Here is an 18,325-nt window from a genome sequence, read left to right on the forward strand (position 1 = left end):
CAAATGCCACGGCGAAACATTATTCTATCCCTTGAAGGATTTAGCCATTTCTCTCTATCCTATCATATTATTTTTACTGCAAAAAAAAAGGGAAGGTTTCACAGTAGCAATTTTTATGCAAATTACAAATGACTCTTACCTGCAGGCCAGAACTCCAACTAACATTCAACAGTGTTCAATTTTCAGGGTTCCAGATAAACAAACTTCAAACTATAAGACCAAGACCTACATTTAGGTTTCTCCACCTTCAAACAAACTTCTTTTACCTTTCATTCCATTCCAACTTTGAATGATTGTTGTCAGTTGAACTTCCAGAATCAAACATAAAAGTCTCCCAATATCTGGACAAATTGAGGGATGTTTCAGAGTTCATCAGCAAGACTTTTAATTTTAGAACTCTTATTTCTCCCCTTATTTGTTTCATTAGGAAATTGCTTCTATATCAAGTATGAACATCCCCTTTTTGTTTCTTCTTTGCCTTCTAATTCAGTATTCTCTTAGATTCCATTTTTTCCTGCAACACCATTTCACTACAGCACCAAGAAAAAAATTGAATATAAAAAAGGTTCCAATATGTATTTGATCAGTACAAATGTACAATTGAAGATGTATTTCATGCATTGAGCAACTGTCAGTTGCAGTTTGCCTGAGTTTTTCACATTGATACCGGGAACGGGGTACGTGGCCACGTTCCAGGAGACGCGTCCCGAAACGTGGTACACTGGTACGTGGTACATGGTCTAGGAATCCATCTGGTTTACTCTAAAGGTTGCCTTCAGCGTTCCCATTTCCGTACCGCGTTCCATGTAACAATGGTTTTTCAGCATCAAAAAATTGTAGATCAGTACTCTAAAAGGATGTATTTCCAACATTGAACAGATGTACCTAGCGTGTTTGCATATAAATGTGTATACTGTTTAGCTTGTGCTAGACTGCTAGAGTGCTAGTTGGAAGTGAAGTACGTTATACTTCTCCCGTATTTGTGGTCATTTTTCTTCCGCAGAGTCGAGCACAAGTGCACTCTGCACGACATCTTTGAAAATCTTAGACTTGGCTTAGACTAGCATGTGGCTAATATATTTTAATCTCATTATACATTATTTCGTACAACTTCAAAATCTCAAAACTGAAAATTGCAGCGATGGTTACAACAATTATTACTCATTTCTGAGATCAATAGTGGTAAGACCAAGATCATCCGTCTATATAATACAACCCAGCAAAACAGAAAGGAAATTTCGATATCACCTCCTGCCAAGATAGTCATTTCAAGCTGCTCGAAATCTGTAGAGAGCAACACAATGCTGTATAGGCTGAGCTATCTCTTTCTCTCTTCATGCAATGCAGTCTTTAGGTATTTGAAGGACCATCAGCAGAACAATTAGCTCATGTTGAGCCATAATGACAAGTTCCCATTTAGTAGTTCAACTGATAAAAACTGTAAACATACTATCAGTCTTTAATATTGGAAAAGGAATTGCAAGGTAACACCTATACGGCAAGTATTTATTTGACTGTAGTTTTAAACTGTAAGTACAACGATGATCCAATGGTACAATTATAGTAAAATCATACAAGTCCCCCCCCCCCCTCAATCATAGAAAGAGAATGAGAGCACTGTGCTAGAGTAGTATAGATAGGGTATGAGGATATAAAAACATCCAGATATTTGATAATTTGCATTTTGCTTGGGAGAGAACTCACCTCTCGAAAATGACCGGTTGTATTCATTGTTGATCATTTTGATCCGATCAAATATAACATTTTCTTAGGTTTTCCCCTCTTATTTATCTTGCTAAACTGATTTCCCGCAGTTTCAATATAGATTTCTAAAGCTTTCCATTAATATATTACACGCTTTCTACAAAGCTCTAAACCGCAAGTTATGGCCCTTACGAGTTGGGTTATGTGGATCAAAGAAGCATCTGGCCACACCGTTCATTACACACAACTGTGTGGTCTCATTGAAGAATTGTCAGAGAGTTGCACACAGCCATATCTGGCGTCCTTTGCGAAAGTTGTTCTTCTGCCAAGAATTTAAGAAACTATAGATGTGTCTTCTGATGTTATTTTCAACTTGATGGCTGATGCTCACAACACATTTGGTGGTCGATAGTACATAGTGGTGTAATGTTAATGAATTCATATGTAATTTTGAAAAGAAAGTCTCGTGGTCATGGAATTTTATCCCCCAACATGCATTTTCTTTACATAAATCCATTACCATCAATACCACTTTTACAGTCATGAAAATTTATGAAGGAAAAGGGATGTTTGAGGGTAGACCAACAAGACTATGGAGATTGAATTGATATGAAATTTCCTTCATTAAACAAAATTCATTTCCTTTGTTTTTAAAAGAGAAACTCTAAGTGTACCTATTGTTAAATCAAGATTGCTATTTTAATCATCCTTATAATTAAAGTATTTTCTTGACTAAACTTTCCTATCTCTTTCTTTTTATTATTATTCTAAAATTTCTGATCTCTTTCTCTATTCCTTTTCTTATTAAAAGGTACTTTTTTGAACAAGAGACCAATATGGTCAACAATTTTACTACTATACAAATGCTAGGACAATAGAAAAAGCATATGTTAAATACAAAAGCAAGAATGCCGACCTTTTATTTGCAGCTTGGTATAGTAGAAGCTAAAATTTATGAAAAAAACTTTCAGCTTACCTTCAGTCACGAACCCAAAAAGGCTCACGAGAGAGGTTCTTTCTACTTCTTGCGTGAGCAGCTGCAGCTCCAGGTGGAGGCGCATGCACATTTATTGGAAGAAACCACTCACATTTGTCTCTTCCTTCAACCAGAAGGGGATGACCATACCTGTGAACAATAGTGTGACAAACCATCACGATGACAGGCAGAGAAGATGTTCCGTGCAAAGATGAAATCACATATTAACCTATGAAAGTGAGCCCAAGGGTTTGGAAACTCAAATTATGGAATAGTACTTAACAGCCACCAATAATTGTGATTGTCTTCATTGATTATTCCAACTATTATATTCAGTTATAACTTATAAACCAACTCCTAGACCCACTAAATTAACCATTGCATAATCCCAACGGGAAAAAAAGATATGCTTCATTGCGTAATGTGATACATGTGGAACACTAATCATTGAAAGAATATCAGTGCTGGACAACAGTAGGAAGCACAATGATAGGATTTAGAAGGAAACAGCCAAAACTGTGAAGCCCTAGTCCAAGCAATAACAAACATTAGATGTTTGCCTGACGGAGCTTAAATTACAAAAGGCATTGGCACCACAAAAAGGAAAATAAGAAGTCGTAAATATTAACGTCCAGAAATCTATTTATTGTCTAAAGAAAAGCAGTGATAATCTTGCCCATCAGAATATGCCAAATTCCAGAAGGCATATAATAGCAGAGTGCCCTATGAATTCTGCAGTTGATTGTGATGTGTTAATCTCATCAAGGAAAATATAAGCTCAATCAGAAAAGCTTACCTACTCCAGTCAATATTCCTCGGAGTGGTAAAGAATTCAAAACGCAGAGCCCATTGAACAGACACATGTGGGGTTGAAAAAGACATTGGCCCATCCATCGGAATGGAAAAAAGGAAGCTAGTCTGCACCATGTCGGCGACAACCTCATGATGATCACTTTGAACCTACAGACATTCACGAAACAAAAAATTGAGAATGGCTTGTTCTATTTTGGGGGCAACAACCTTAAATCGCTTAAAGCTCATATGAAAGTAGTCTCAGCAGCAACCCAAGATTGAGATTATATGCACATTACAAACAGTATTCTGCCAACACAAGCAAACTATTTCGGTTGTTTTACAAAACAGTTCCAAATAATTACTCCCATAAAACCTTACTGATTAGGCTAACAAGAAAATTTGGATTGCATAACAGGAAAAAGTTAGAAATTAAAACATAAAAGTTGCTATTTAAGAAAGAGAGAGAAGAGGGGGATTGTGATACAGTTCCATATGTAGAACAAGTATACTGTTAAATATGACTTGAAATCTTGTGAATGGCATAAGGCTAACTTTGAATGCACATATCTCTCAATCTATAAATGATTTTGATGTGATTCAAATTGGAGGTGATAGCTTGTTCAAAGAGCTTTCCAACGATAGGTCATATGCCCAATTTCGATGAGAAACGAGAAAGTTATGACTGTTTTACGAAAAACTGACGAAGCTGTTTCATCCCGGGCCCGACCGGGCGGATTTCGCCCCACCGGTCGGGCGGTGCGCAGTTTTGAACGCTGAACGCGTTTTTCGATATATTTTTCGTTTTAAGTTATCTTTTAGGGTTTGTACGGGTTCCTTATGATTATAAAAGGGCTCTTAGTGTTCATCATTATTAACACAACTTATGAAACACTTTTAGCCTCTAGATTTAGGACTCTTGTATTATTCTCTCTGATTTTCTCCATTATAGTGAAGAAGCTCTAATCCCCACCTGTGGATGTAGGTCAAATTTGACTGAACCACGTAAATCCTTGTGTTCTTTGTTTGTTCATCTTTATTATTTTCTCACCTTCATTATTTCATTGATTTTCTGTTCCGCATTAATCAAACTACAACACATCCGTTATAACAAACTGGTATCAAGAGCTTGGTTGTTTTAAGATCTTAAGTGTTTATAGAAAAAGTTTGATTTTTTCATTATGTCAATGAAATACAATATTGAGAAATTTGATAGGCAAGTAAATTTTGGCCTATGGCAATTAAAGATGAAAGCCATCCTGGTTCAAAGTGGTTGTTACAAGGCTTTGGTAGGTGCATCCAAAAAGCCTTCGGATATGACGGATGATCAGTGGGAGGATATGGATTTGAAGGCACTATCAGCAATTCATTTAAGTCTATCTAATGAAGTTCTGAGAGAGGTTGCCAAAGAGACGACTGCTGCGAGTTTGTGGTTGAAGTTGGAGTCACTTTATATGACAAAATCTGTGACCAACCGTCTACTACTAAAATCTAGACTTCATGATCTCAGTCTAGAAGAAGGTAAACCGCTTGAGTCTCATTTAGATGAATTCTTCTCTATAATTATGGATTTGCAAAATATCGATGTTGAGATCGATGATGAGGATATGGCTATTAGGTTGTTGTGTTCTTTACCACCTTCGTATAAGCACTTTCGAGATACCTTATTATATGGTAAAGATGATTTGAGTTTGCAGGATGTTAAGGAGGCCTTAACTCAGAGAGATTTAATTGACAATAAATTAGTTAATAAATCTAATAATTCTGCTAACACAAATGCTTTTGCTGCTCATGGTGGAAAGAATTCTGGAAAAATCTGTAACTATTGTCATGTGAAGGGTCATATTAAATCTGAGTGTTGGAAATTAAAGAAGAAAATGGAGAAAGGTCCAATGAGGGTCAATCTGCAAATATTGCCGACGCTGTTTTTGATGATGATCTTGCACTTTAGGGTTACAAGATTTGGGGCTGCGGTTTCTACGATCTCTTTATGTTTGGTGCCCTTTTGAGATCTCTTGGTAAAACGAGAAACCGTGTGGATTTTGCTATGGAGTCTATGATAGATTGTTTTTGAGTTTATAATAAATTAGCAATCTTGGTTATGCATTAGATTTTGTTCTAGTTATGCTATTTCTTATCTCAAATTTGGTACTTTTGTGATTAGTAAGTACAATTGCAATTTAGAAATTATCGTTGTCATTCAGTTTCTAGAATTGCCTTTGAGTTTGTTGTTGAGATGAAGAAGTGTTTGAAGAGAGTTTGGTCAATTTGATGAAGCATGCTAGCGTTGGTGACTTTATACTCTCGATCTAGGCCATGTGATGGTTTTGTATACGGATTTTGTGTTCGAAGACGCATCGGTACACAATTATAGAAGATGTCCTTTTCTGGATTGCCTACAATGGGTAGGTTTATGGAATTTTGCTTAAGGTGGAGGTTCTATGGTGTTTTTTGGTTGAGCATCATTTTTTGGTTTAAGGTGGAGTTACCTTGTTTGATCGGTTTCAAGTCAAGGTGGAGATTTGTTAAATATGACTTGAAATCTTGTGAATGGCATAAGGCTAACTTTGAATGCACATATCTCTCAATCTATAAATGATTTTGATGTGATGTGATCAAATTGGAGGTGATAGCTTGTTCAAAGAGCTTTCCAACGATAGGTCATATGCCCAATTTCGATGAGAAACGAGAAAGTTATGACTGTTTTACGAAAAACTGACGAAGCTGTTTCATCCCGGGCCCGACCGGGCGGATTTCGCCCCACCGGTCGGGCGGTGCGCAGTTTTGAACGCTGAACGCGTTTTTCGATATATTTTTCGTTTTAAGTTATCTTTTAGGGTTTGTACGGGTTCCTTATGATTATAAAAGGGCTCTTAGTGTTCATCATTATTAACACAACTTATGAAACACTTTTAGCCTCTAGATTTAGGACTCTTGTATTATTCTCTCTGATTTTCTCCATTATAGTGAAGAAGCTCTAATCCCCCACCTGTGGATGTAGGTCAAATTTGACTGAACCACGTAAATCCTTGTGTTCTTTGTTTGTTCATCTTTATTATTTTCTCACCTTCATTATTTCATTGATTTTCTGTTCCGCATTAATCAAACTACAACACATCCGTTATAACATATACGAACAAATGTCAAGAGCTAGCTTAATTTGTGGCTTGTTGGGGCCTGGGGGTGTGCTGCTAGCGCTCATCTTCAGACTTGGTCACTAGTGCGCCATTTCTCCAGTAATTATTGGGAAGTTCAATGTAACACATTTGAACTCTTACCTCCTACATTGCATGATAAACTTCCCATTTGACTTACGAATTACTTCACATTTCCAAGAACAAGACCACTCTTTGATGTCATTATTTTTTCTAATACCACTACTAACAAATTAGTATAATTTTTGAGTACTTATAAAAGTGTTATCAGAGGACAAATTCAACAATAATCTTTTCAAAGATAAATTCATGATTCAAACAAGTACTCATAGAGGAAAAATTTGGGAAAGTAATTAAAACACTAAGATTTTGATAAAGAAAGCAAGAGGAAAGCAAAAAATAATTAAGTGCAAAGCAATTTGGCCTAGAAAATAAATGTATTCACCTAAATAATAAAGTATTTGGTAGCGAAGAGAGTAAGGGTAGTAACCTTTCACTATTCATACCATGAGGCTCTGGCCTATGGTGAGATCTATATATTAAAATGCATGCAGCTTTATCCATATAATTGCATTAAGGCTGCTTTGTTCAACAATTGGCCAACTACTTCACAGCAATTCAGTACACAACAATAGCACACAAAGTTCAAATATACAATCAGAACAAGGAAAAATCCAATTACATCTATGACAACAAATTCTAGAGTCAGAATTTCAAGTTACCTTAGTAAGTTTAGGGGAATTCCTACGAGATGGATGTACAAAACGTCGATTTATAGTCTCTGAAATCTCCAAGGTGATTGAGACCTAGAAGAAGAAAAAAAAAACTCCTGTCAATCTCAGCACGGCAATTACGATATAAACACTCCAGTATTGCAGCAAACATCAACCATCTGTGACTACTTTTGCCATGATATCTTCATTTGCAACATTACTTACCTCAAGACACCTCCTCTGTCCTTCTTCATGAAAAAAAGTGAGGGTCCCACCTATCTGTAACCAAAAGTCAAAAATCAATTTTGGGTATGTATGCAGATTTCTATCTCATGATGCTTTCCAATGAATTTACCATATCACTGAAATAATAATTTGAATCTGACTTCTTAGGTGAAAATCTCAGAAGAACTTGATCATCAAGCTTGATATTATACGACCTGCCTCTAATATAGCCTTCTGCTGCAAAAAATGTTTGGACCTAATTAAAATATAAAGAACACATGATAAAGGATGAAGACTTGCAACGACAGAATATAGGAGACGCGAAAGTGAGCTGATTACATGCAATAGATTCTGTCATTCCAATGGGAGAAGACGCTCCCTTTTCATCTTCATCTCTAACAAAAGTTTTTGAATATCCTCTTTGCAGTTGAGGTGAGATAACAGGAGGAGGACTTTTGGATGATAAGATATCTGGCAGGAAAGAGAACATTTGCTTTATATCAAAATGAGCATAAAATGGCTCGAAAAAGGAAGAATTCAATTCCTTAAAGGATATCAGCAGATTCACTCACCCCCACTTGAATTATGTAGAACTTCATCAGCTTCTGCAGGCAATGGTTCTCTGAAGGACCTAGAGGCCGATCCTTGCAGAGATAGTGAACTGCCAAATGTCTTTTGAAAACTGTCTCTTGAAGGATTATAGGAAGAAACAGATAAAATTTCGTCCCTCGAACTATCATAGCCTTCCTCAACTCCATCATATAAATCATTAGCCCTAACCTTTAAAGAAAGAACACAACTGAGAAATGATTCACGTCACTGTATTGTCATCCTATGATGCTTGAGCTCACATACAGGATATTGGGTTTGTATATAGACCCGGTTAAGTCACATTAAGACGTTCCAATATTACGATATGGTCATACGATGTGGAAACTACAATATTAAAAATATTTGTTTTCTCAAATCCTCTGAGCAGAATGAAGGAAGACATCTGATTCAATGGCATCTGTCCTCTTTCAACCTGTTTTACTTAATGCACCACCAAAAATAGAAACAGGGCACTTTGCGATTCAAAAATGGCAAACCCTGAAAGAAACTTATACTAGAATTTTTGTATTCATTAAACGCCTCATTAAATAAATAACTGATATTAACATGTGAAGAAATTAAAGGAATTACTGACATCTCAATAATAAGAATGTCCACAGGGGAGCATAATATCAAATACAAAACCCACAACTTATGACTCTTTAACTAGTCCCTTACTCCCTTACCCTACTTATCTTTTTGTCTTATCCTCGACCTCATGATCCCCCACCGCCTTCCTCCCTTTTCTATTATATGTGAAAGTCTAATATCCTACTCGTTCCTTCCACCAACCAGCCACTGGAGACATCGATATGCTTCCTGCATTGTCTTTATGATGCTCAAGCTCATATATGAGTGTCAGGCTCAAGTATAGATCCAAGAGTCAGGCACCAAATATCTTAAATTAGAAAATGCATGTACATGGATGATAAGTGTCCAAATTTAAGATTCAGCCACTGGGACGGCCATGAAAAGAAAATATCTCGAGCATTGTGACCTGCTTTTAACATTTAAAAGATTAAGGAAGACTGAACAATAGAATATGCACTTTTTTTTTTGAAGATTTTGACCAGTCCCCATTTCTTTTCTTTTAACCTACCTCAAGTCTGCAAAGAGATGTTATAGAATCTCCCAACTTCCTCTTCCTTTGACTGCAAAATACCCTAAGTCCTCTCTTTAGCCACCGACCAACTATCAACAACAATAATAATAATATCGCCACCTTTGCCTCTTCCAAGGGATCGAAAGCCCCAATCTTCCCTTTTTCCTACTTGTCATTTGACGACTCAAATTGTAAATCTAGGGCTTTTGAATACAAAAACGAGATCTGAAAAGTAAGTATCTTGGTGCCAGAGAGATCCTGCTGCTTGGTTTTTGCAAAATATAGGAGTATGATTGATATCACTAATTAACAGAGTGTCGGGTCCATTTTCATTCCCCTGAATCCCAAAGATATCTTGTGTGGTGTCATGGTGTGTCATTCAGGTCGTCTCATGTCAACACATGTAAGATATAGGGGTATATGGCAAGTTTGACCATCATAGTGTCATATGACTCTAGAGATCAAGATCGTAAATATTATACTCTTCCTTATGGTCAAATGGGTATATATTTAGACCTCCCCTCTGGTTATAGAGACTGATGGATGATAAATAAGGTTGCGTAGGATTTTTAGATAGAGAGGAAAAAGGTATTTCATTTTTCGCTTGAGCATATTGGCTCATCTACCATGTTCATACCCCGCTTATGTCATGTCAAGACAGGCATGTCAGGGTAAAGTGATGAGACCAAGCAACATTGGTGTCAACAAAAGATGATGAAACTATTCAAACTTCAAAGCAATCAATAGCAGCAGGAATTTACAGCACCAATTGCCTTTAAGATATAAAGAGATCAAATAAGATATTAGTGAATACAATGTCCATCAGCTTACCCACTCTGAGTCCCCATCCATCTCTTTCCAATATATATCTGTTGGACTCGTTTCGATCAGATCAACCCCTAGAACATGATAAAGTAATTATTAATTTATAGCAGATAAGTAAATCACACATAAGATGACCAGTTCATAGGTGAACTTGAATTCAAATGAAAAACAGCAACTCAAGAGAATGCTTTCCGAAAGGATTTCAAGCCATAAAGCCCATAACTGGATAGGTTGGAGCCACAACCCAGTAAAATGTGGTAAGAGCAGGAGAACTTGAACCAACAAGCTTATAAACTGCCAAGTTCACATGCAATGATAGAAGATGAAGTGCAATGGTTTCTCTATCATAGTATATGAATGAAACAAGATTCGAAAAGGACCAATTTCCACCACATGTAAAGACAGTAGCATCTTCGAGAGATGATAGATGATGATATACACATTGTATGCTTACCTCTTAAGGACGAATGAAGAGTATACTCAAAGAGAAACCTAAAAAATTTCCCTCTGAAACGAAACTGATCTCTTTAGAGTCAAATGTTCTCCTTAAAAACGAGAAGATTATCCAGCTTGTATGTTTGTACTGTTTAATGATGATTGACGGCATACTTCTGCTTGATTTTCACTAAGATCACACATGATGCATGATTGTAGCTTTTTGTTATAGGTGGGGGTTCTAGTAAAGAAGGAAGATATCTGTTGGGTTTATGTACCATAATTTCATGCACTTCAGGACACAACAAGGTCAGCTTACTAAGCTGTGATCATGTTGAAGCTTGTTTAATAAAGCTTCATCAGATAAGAATTTGAGATGATCGGCAAGAGAATAAACAAGCAATGAAAACATGGCAAGCTAATAATTACAGTAAAAAGTACTTGAGAAAGAGGACAGTGTAATCAACCTACCCTCAATTTGACCTTCTTCCAGTATTCCGCTAGCCTTTTGAGTAACCCAGATTTGCAAGGGGACCCGAACTTCCTGTAAATTTGAATATGGTCACATACAATATTTGAAATAACTACCACATAACCTAATTAACAACAAACGTAAACTATATAATTTTATGTCCACATACCCCATATTAAAGTGTTACAAGTTAAAAATGAGTGTGCAAACAGCAATCTTAATGACTGCGCTACCCATAGAATGGTCCGCAAAAAGATAAAATGAAAAACATAAACATCGACTCTCACTGAAAATACACCGCTGAATATCATTCACCTGCAAAAACCCTATCCTTGGACAATTCTAGATAGTATCCCTGTGTTCTGCCTTATTCAATTTAGTAGACTAAAAACAATCACTCTAACCATTTGCACAATATCTATAGCATGGCCTTAACATATAAGTCCATCTACTTCTTTTTGAAAATGATAATTCTACCCTTACATCAAAGAAAGTTGAAACAAGTCTTTTCACTCTATGGCCTCATCAGTCCTCGTATACATCAAACCCAATTCAGTTCATCATAATCCTTCACAAAAAAAAAAAAAAAAAGATATCGTACATATCTTGCTAGAATGTCACCTAAGCTAAATTTCGGCTCCAACCATGCTGAATTTCGGCTCCAAGACGACAAGTGTGTGGGCCAAAGTCGATGATGGTTGGCCTTGATGGTGGTGGCGGTCTGATCCATGAGGAGAGAGAGTAGTAAGAAAGTGGAGGAGGAGGGTAGTATAGACTTTTCAATCATTAAGTAAGGGGGCCTTGTAATTATTTCCAAAACGTGTTAGTGCCTCAATTGAAAAAAAAAACATATATATATCGTCACTTATGTCACGCTAAGGGGTTGAAAGAGCTACTATGTGAACGATATATCAGCTTCATAGTTAAACAATTGCGTAAGAGTGTAAAGAGCTTCTTCTATCTAAAACATGGGAGGGACAAGACACTCATACACGAGTGAAGGTAAGAATGCCAGAACCCTTTATACGTTGATGTCTGAAAACGCCATGTGAAAGTAATAACATATACCAGCGAAAGTAAGACATGATCCTATGGGAAAAGACTTGATCCTCAGACAAAACTAACCACAAATGGTCATCACTCATCAAGCTGGGCTGGGCAGAAGCAAGTAGAACTTTGGTCTTATACCTAGATCTAGCAACTAAAGTGAGACAAAGAGAGAACACTTATAACACAACCATTGAGGCAAAACTTTAAAAAGTAATTATTTTGTTTATCATTTTCCAGGAATAGAAAAGTAATTATTGTCACCCATAAAAAATTGAAAACCTCTCCGAGAAAAATAGAAGTTAGCGTTGAAAAAAATAATCGGAAAAAAAAAACATAGATCTGAGATAACGTGTCAAGACATTAGGCAGTAACAACAAGTGATTTAAAGAAAACATCAAACTAGAGACAAATTTGGAATGATAATTTCTTGGGTATGATTCAGAAATTTACAGAAAGACTTATGAAACTCTTGGATTCTATTTTGCAGAGTAGGCAAAATACATCTAGAGAATGAACCCAGTCATAGGAGACTTCAGAAGTGCCAAAAGACTGGCTCTGTGCATCACTTTTCAAGTGTAAGGATGGCTAATAAGTGAGAGACACTTAAGACCTCCTAACATAATTGATTGTTCTCATGTAAAACTAAATTTAATCATAAATGTAACTTCTCTCCTATGTACACATTTTATGCGGAAAAACAAACACCTTATCATTTAACATTGTTCTTTTACCCAATAAGTACACAAAAAATTCTTGATCTTAATCATTCATTGCAACACAGCTTTCCTGATATCTCAGATAATCAAAAACGAAATCAAATAATAAATGGGCATGGACCTAATATTGACGAAGTTCAGATAGGAAAGAAACCAAATCAAAAAAGCAATTTGAACTAACCAGTCCAGTAATGTTTTGAGCCAAGTCTTTCTCAGAGTGGCCATTTTCTAGAATCAACCATTGTCCAGATAAAGCACTTCTAACATAGTACAGGTAACGAATTGTTGTACCCCTGTATGACGGTGGTAAGATGCTAGGCAAAACTGTTCGAACCAGATCTGTGGAGACAATTTTCTACTAGGCAATTAGCACAAGGTAGATGACAGATTGAACTAGAAAAATTACCACTAAAACAAAGATCAGGGTTGAGAAGAGAAAATAGTAGAATCTTTCTACTTGAAGAATATCTACAGCTTGTAAATAAAGTATTCAGTCCTGAGGACTCCCAAGAAAAGCTATAGAACAAGCTGATGTTAAAACTAATTAGGACATAGCAAGAGGATTAAACTTCATTTAGGATAGACCAATTCTTGTTGCTACTGTTTCTTCCACATAATCAATAGCTGAGAACAATGGCAGACAATAGAGAGATGGAATCATGTTGAACAAGTAAGAATTTTCTTTCATTTTTCTAAGTATTTGGGAGCAAAAAAGCCTCTCGAGATCGTGTTTATCAGTTCATTGTTATGTTTTTCAGAATATCCAATCACATTCATCTTATTTCATAATAAATTGGCTACTGCTACACGTATCCTTAGGAGCATAGAGAAGCATTAGACATATTTCTCAAATGGTATTAAGCTGAGAAATCATGACAAAGCACGCATAGTTCAGTTCTTTTAGCATGTTCAAAAATTTCTACTTTTGCCTTACTATCCGTAATCGTTGGGATACTTTTAGCATTTTTCTTGAAAATATATATCATTGCACGCTACCTGTTACCTCACTTATAATGGTACAGAAAATTAAAGATACTAGAAAATAACTAAAGATACTAAAAGAAAATTTATATGTAGGCATTTGACCAATGGCCTAATGGACAAATAGTAGAAAAGCAAATTGATTCTGTATGCCTTTTGTTTGCTCCATAACTCCATTGGGACAGATAATTTTTTAATTTTTCATTAATGGAGTTGATAAGAGACAAGAATACAAGATTGGTGGGATTAAATGTAGCGAATGTGCGTGTAAAGTGGTGAAGCCTCGCGGTAAATTTGAGTAAGGAGCAATAATTGAAGGACATCCAAAGAGAAAAATGAGGCAAACAAAAAGGGGTGGAGGGAGTAGATGTTAGCCAAGTTTTATTAATCTCTCTATAGAATGGACCTCTACAAAGCTCACCTGCACTAGCTCACAAGGAAGCAAGAGAAAACACATGGACCCAAAGACACACCAAACACCATAAAACCATATTTCACTACAACAAAATCCCAAGAATGCAAGTTGACATGATTCTTTCTTGATTTACCCCTTCCAAACCCAACATGGAAAATTTTCAAGAAAAGAATGAAGGTCCCTGGAAAGCTAAGACTCAAATTCCATCCCAACAAACTTCATATACCTTATGCCACCCTGAGATAAGTTTCATCACTAGCCGAGAAAAGCACAATAACATATAGAGAGGGGAGAGAGATAACTCTTTTTCGTGCCTACACCCCAAGTCCCCATTATAAGAAATCTTCTTATTATCCCTGTATTAAAGAAAGTCCCAATCAACTACTCGAATACCTAGAAAGTTTAAACGAAGAAACATAGACGATATTAGATCATCAAGACTAGAGTAAAGAAGATTCTTTCTCTCAGAAAAAAAGTTAAGGTTTTATCCAGCTGTTAAGAACACTAAAGAACGATAGACCTCGTCTAACTAACTCCAGATATGAACACATGGACCCCCTAATCCCCTCCCTCCACTTAAGTAATTTCAGAACAAAAGACAAGAGGAAATAGATTTCCCCAATATCTAACCTTAAAACAGATTCATAACACCTTATAATGTCACATAAAAATCTCCTAATCTCCAACCAGCTTCCCAAATTTAGTTTCCATCTCCTTACCAAACTCCTACTCCAAAGTTTCATCACCATGAATGGCAAACTAGAGTTAAAGATGATCCTCCTAAGATCTCCTTTCGCTTCTTATAGAATACAACAAGATAAGTAGCTCCACTATCTATGAGGACTAATTGTTTGTTTGGTATACAGGAAATTATATAGGCAATCGAAATTCCTATGATTTTCATATTCAGGTAATTGTTTGGTTGACAGAAAATGGAGGAAATGGGGGCAATGAAAATTCATGAGAATTTGAAATTCCCACAAAATGTAGAAATTTATTTACCTACCCTCCCCTTGGTCACTCACAATTCCTACATAAATTCCTATGAATTACAACTTCCTTTATGACTACCAAACAATTTAGACTAATTAATAGGAATTTCATAATGTATTAATTTCCCACAAATTATAAATTCCTATGGGAATTCAATTCTCATTGCAACCAAACAAGCACTAATATGAGAATCAAATCTTTCAGCCATACTCAATCTATTCTATACATTGCTACTATAAAAAAAATAACAAAAATAAGTCTTATAGGATAGCTTCCAAGATCAATATATAATCTCATAACTTTTAGTGACTAAATCAGAATATCGTTCAGACGTTCACCATGATAGTTGGGAAGAAAAACAAACAAAATTAACTCACACTTTTTAGTCGTCCCAGAAGAAATTATCTGATTTGAGACTAATGATGTTGTAGAACAATCCAAGAACACGTGCTCGCCTGATAGAAACAAAGTAATCATAGTTAATCCAACATGACCAATTCAACTAGCATTCCACTCTACTCTAAGATTACATTTCAAGCAACTTATAACCAAATTGGTTCTTCTGCAGCATGCATATCCTTACATTACACTAGTACACCAAAAGGTGTTCCATTCACAATTACAATATTAGACAACTAAATACAAGATATAGCATCAAAAGACAAACAATGTAACAGCAGAAATCTATGTACATTACCAAAATGTACAGAAATCAACAATCTTCAATCGAAACGAAATCGAGACGAAAATCGACATAATAAGTAGAGAGAAAGAGCACAAACCTTTCCTAAGTTTAGTTCCAGGAAGAGGTTTTTGAGTGGTAAACCATTGAGTATCAAGCTTCTCAACGCCTTTAAGCTCAAAATTAAGCTTTTCCAACAAAAGAGAACGCTCAGAACTGCTAGTAATTTCATGAGAATTACTCGGATCATTAGGGTTTTGTACCTCAATAGTGATCAAAACCTCATCTCCAGGTCTATACACATTCTTATCAGTTTCAAGCTTCAAAAATGGCGTCAATTCTTCCATTTTTCTCTCAGTTGAGTTCTTTAGATCTTCTCTTTTACTCGATTCTCCGATCCCAAAAAGTGAAAATCTTCGAGAAATTGAGGTTTCAGGTGGCGGCATTTTGGGGGAAAATCGTCGATCGAAAGCGGAATTGTTGATTGAAATTCTAGATTGGGTGAAATTGAATGAGAAAAGTGGTGAATTTGGGAGATATGAAATTAGGGATTTGAAGGAAATCTGTGATCAAAATCAAGATCTCAACTTTAGAAATCTCAGTAGTAGTTAATTAATGAGACTTTACAATCAAATTCCCCACATCAAAAAAAATCAAGTAAAAGAATTGATATCGAGATTTTTATTTTTATTTTTATCAAAGGCGAAATAAAGGTACTAAAAAAATCGAAAACAAAACAAAACTTAACAAAATATCAAAATAATGGTAAATGGTAAATGATAAATGGTAAGAAATGGCGTAATCGACTAGATCCAACTTGAAATTCGTAAGCAAGAGCTTATATTTCTAAGAACTTGTTTTAAATAATGATTGTGATATGTGAATAGTAGCATATTATAGAGGCATTTTGTGTAATTTTTAGAAAAAATATAAACATTTTGGAATTCTTTTTAAATAAGGGAGTTTTAGGAATTTGGTAGCTTTTCTATCTTTTTTATTCTTAATAAATAAGAAAGTTGTCATTGTGATACTGATATGCACCATTGAAATATCAATATGAAATTTGTAGTTTCTTCTTCTCTAGTAGTCCATAATGGTTGATTCGTCTTCATTGAGTGAAGTCACTTCCTTAATAGAGTATTATAAGTTAGGCAATCAAGATGAAAAGGGAGAAGTGGAAGGTGCCAAAAAGTAGCTAATTTTGCGACAATGCAAATAATGGAAAAAATTGAAAGGTTTTTTAAGTCTCACTATTTTGGATCTAATATTAAATGAATTGATACTCATATCACTTTCAAAGTTTCAATTGGTACCATTGTAAGTTGTAATATAATGGTACTAATATAAGTACGAATTGAAAGGATTATATTTTAGGTATCATTTTTCTTATCTTAACTTTATCTTTTTATGTTACAATAGTGCATTGCAAATCACTAGATGGAGACTGGTTCTTCCTCAATAACGAAAGCATCCTACAATTATTCTTGTGAGCAGTAAAAAAGGTAAATTGACAAATTCATTACAATATATTATTAGGACAAATTTGTAGCCAAATTTAACCAAATATGCAGCCCACATATATTTGTAGCAAATTAAACCTAATATTACAAAAATTGATGATCTTCTCTACCATTTGGAAGTCGTTTAACTCATCCTATTGAAAGACTTTTTATGGTGTTGTTTGGCCTTGTGTAGTTCAAGCTTGTAGCCTAACCAGTTGTTCAATTTTGTTTTCGTTTTCGTTTTTGTTTGTTTTGTTCTTTGCCTCCTCGTTCTCAAAAAAACAAATAGATCAATTTTTGAAAAAAAAAAAAACAAATAGTTTTGGTTCAAATATACCATGATAGTAGCATATTTGGAATTGAAAATTGATGACAATAATTCGATGAATTTCTGACATAACATTTTCTTGTATTTTTTCAATATGTAGTTTGTATTGAAAAATAACTAACCAATATAAGTTATTAGTTTCAAACAATAAAATAGAACATAAATGGATTTGGTCCAACAAAACTTTTCCAAAAGATTTCACTGATATAAAAATGAAAAAAATTAATGAAACTTGTCAAAAACGTTAAACTATAATATTATCCTTGAATTGAATTTTGATTGGATGACTCCTTAGATGCCACAGGCCACTATTATCCCAAATTAGGTTGTAGGTGGCGCAATAAACAGAGGTTAAGTACAATGCTAACTTGTAGTATCAAAAAAAGTTCAAATTACTCAAAAATAGACCAAACACGTAAAAACATCAACTTCGATCAAACTAGAAAAATAAGTTCAGATCATAACAGAAAAAAATCAGGTCATATCATACCACAGAAAAGAAAATCATGTGAACTTCTTGCATTTCGTGACCAAGTTTTTATCGATGTCAAAACAATTATGTTAAGCTCAATAAAGCTTCGCTAAACTTGATTGTCCTTGCAAATTTGGCACAGTTAAGGTAGCCATACCCAGTGAATACTTCCATGTCAACCCTGGAAACAGGCTAA

At 35.3% G+C, this 18,325-nt stretch overlaps 1 protein-coding gene across 3 annotated transcripts; it reads right to left on the reverse strand.

Moving 5' to 3' along the window:
* Positions 1-1,068: 1,068 nt before the first annotated feature.
* Positions 1,069-16,488, reverse strand: LOC104902585 (uncharacterized). Of its 3 annotated transcripts, none has more exons than XM_010690406.4 (13): positions 15,928-16,486; positions 15,523-15,600; positions 12,938-13,095; positions 10,990-11,062; positions 10,090-10,157; positions 8,138-8,345; positions 7,905-8,036; positions 7,696-7,802; positions 7,566-7,619; positions 7,350-7,433; positions 3,477-3,640; positions 2,681-2,830; positions 1,069-1,428 (listed from the first exon to the last, which is right to left on the reverse strand). In XM_010690406.4, the coding sequence occupies exons 1-12, from the start codon at positions 16,271-16,273 to the stop codon at positions 2,683-2,685; spliced, it is 1,620 nt and encodes a 539-aa protein (XP_010688708.2). In that variant the 5' UTR covers positions 16,274-16,486; the 3' UTR covers positions 1,069-1,428; positions 2,681-2,682. The 3 variants fall into 3 exon arrangements, 2 of the variants coding, with proteins under 2 accessions (XP_010688708.2, XP_010688707.2); XM_010690405.4 differs by having other exon boundaries at positions 1,069-1,438; positions 15,928-16,485; XR_008967547.1 differs by lacking the exons at positions 1,069-1,428; positions 2,681-2,830 and adding an exon at positions 7,118-7,230 and having other exon boundaries at positions 3,503-3,640; positions 15,928-16,488.
* Between the last annotated feature and the right edge of the window lie 1,837 nt (positions 16,489-18,325).

This window comes from Beta vulgaris, chromosome 9, assembly GCF_026745355.1.
Source record: "Beta vulgaris subsp. vulgaris cultivar EL10 chromosome 9, EL10.2, whole genome shotgun sequence".
Lineage (NCBI taxonomy): Eukaryota > Viridiplantae > Streptophyta > Magnoliopsida > Caryophyllales > Amaranthaceae > Beta > Beta vulgaris.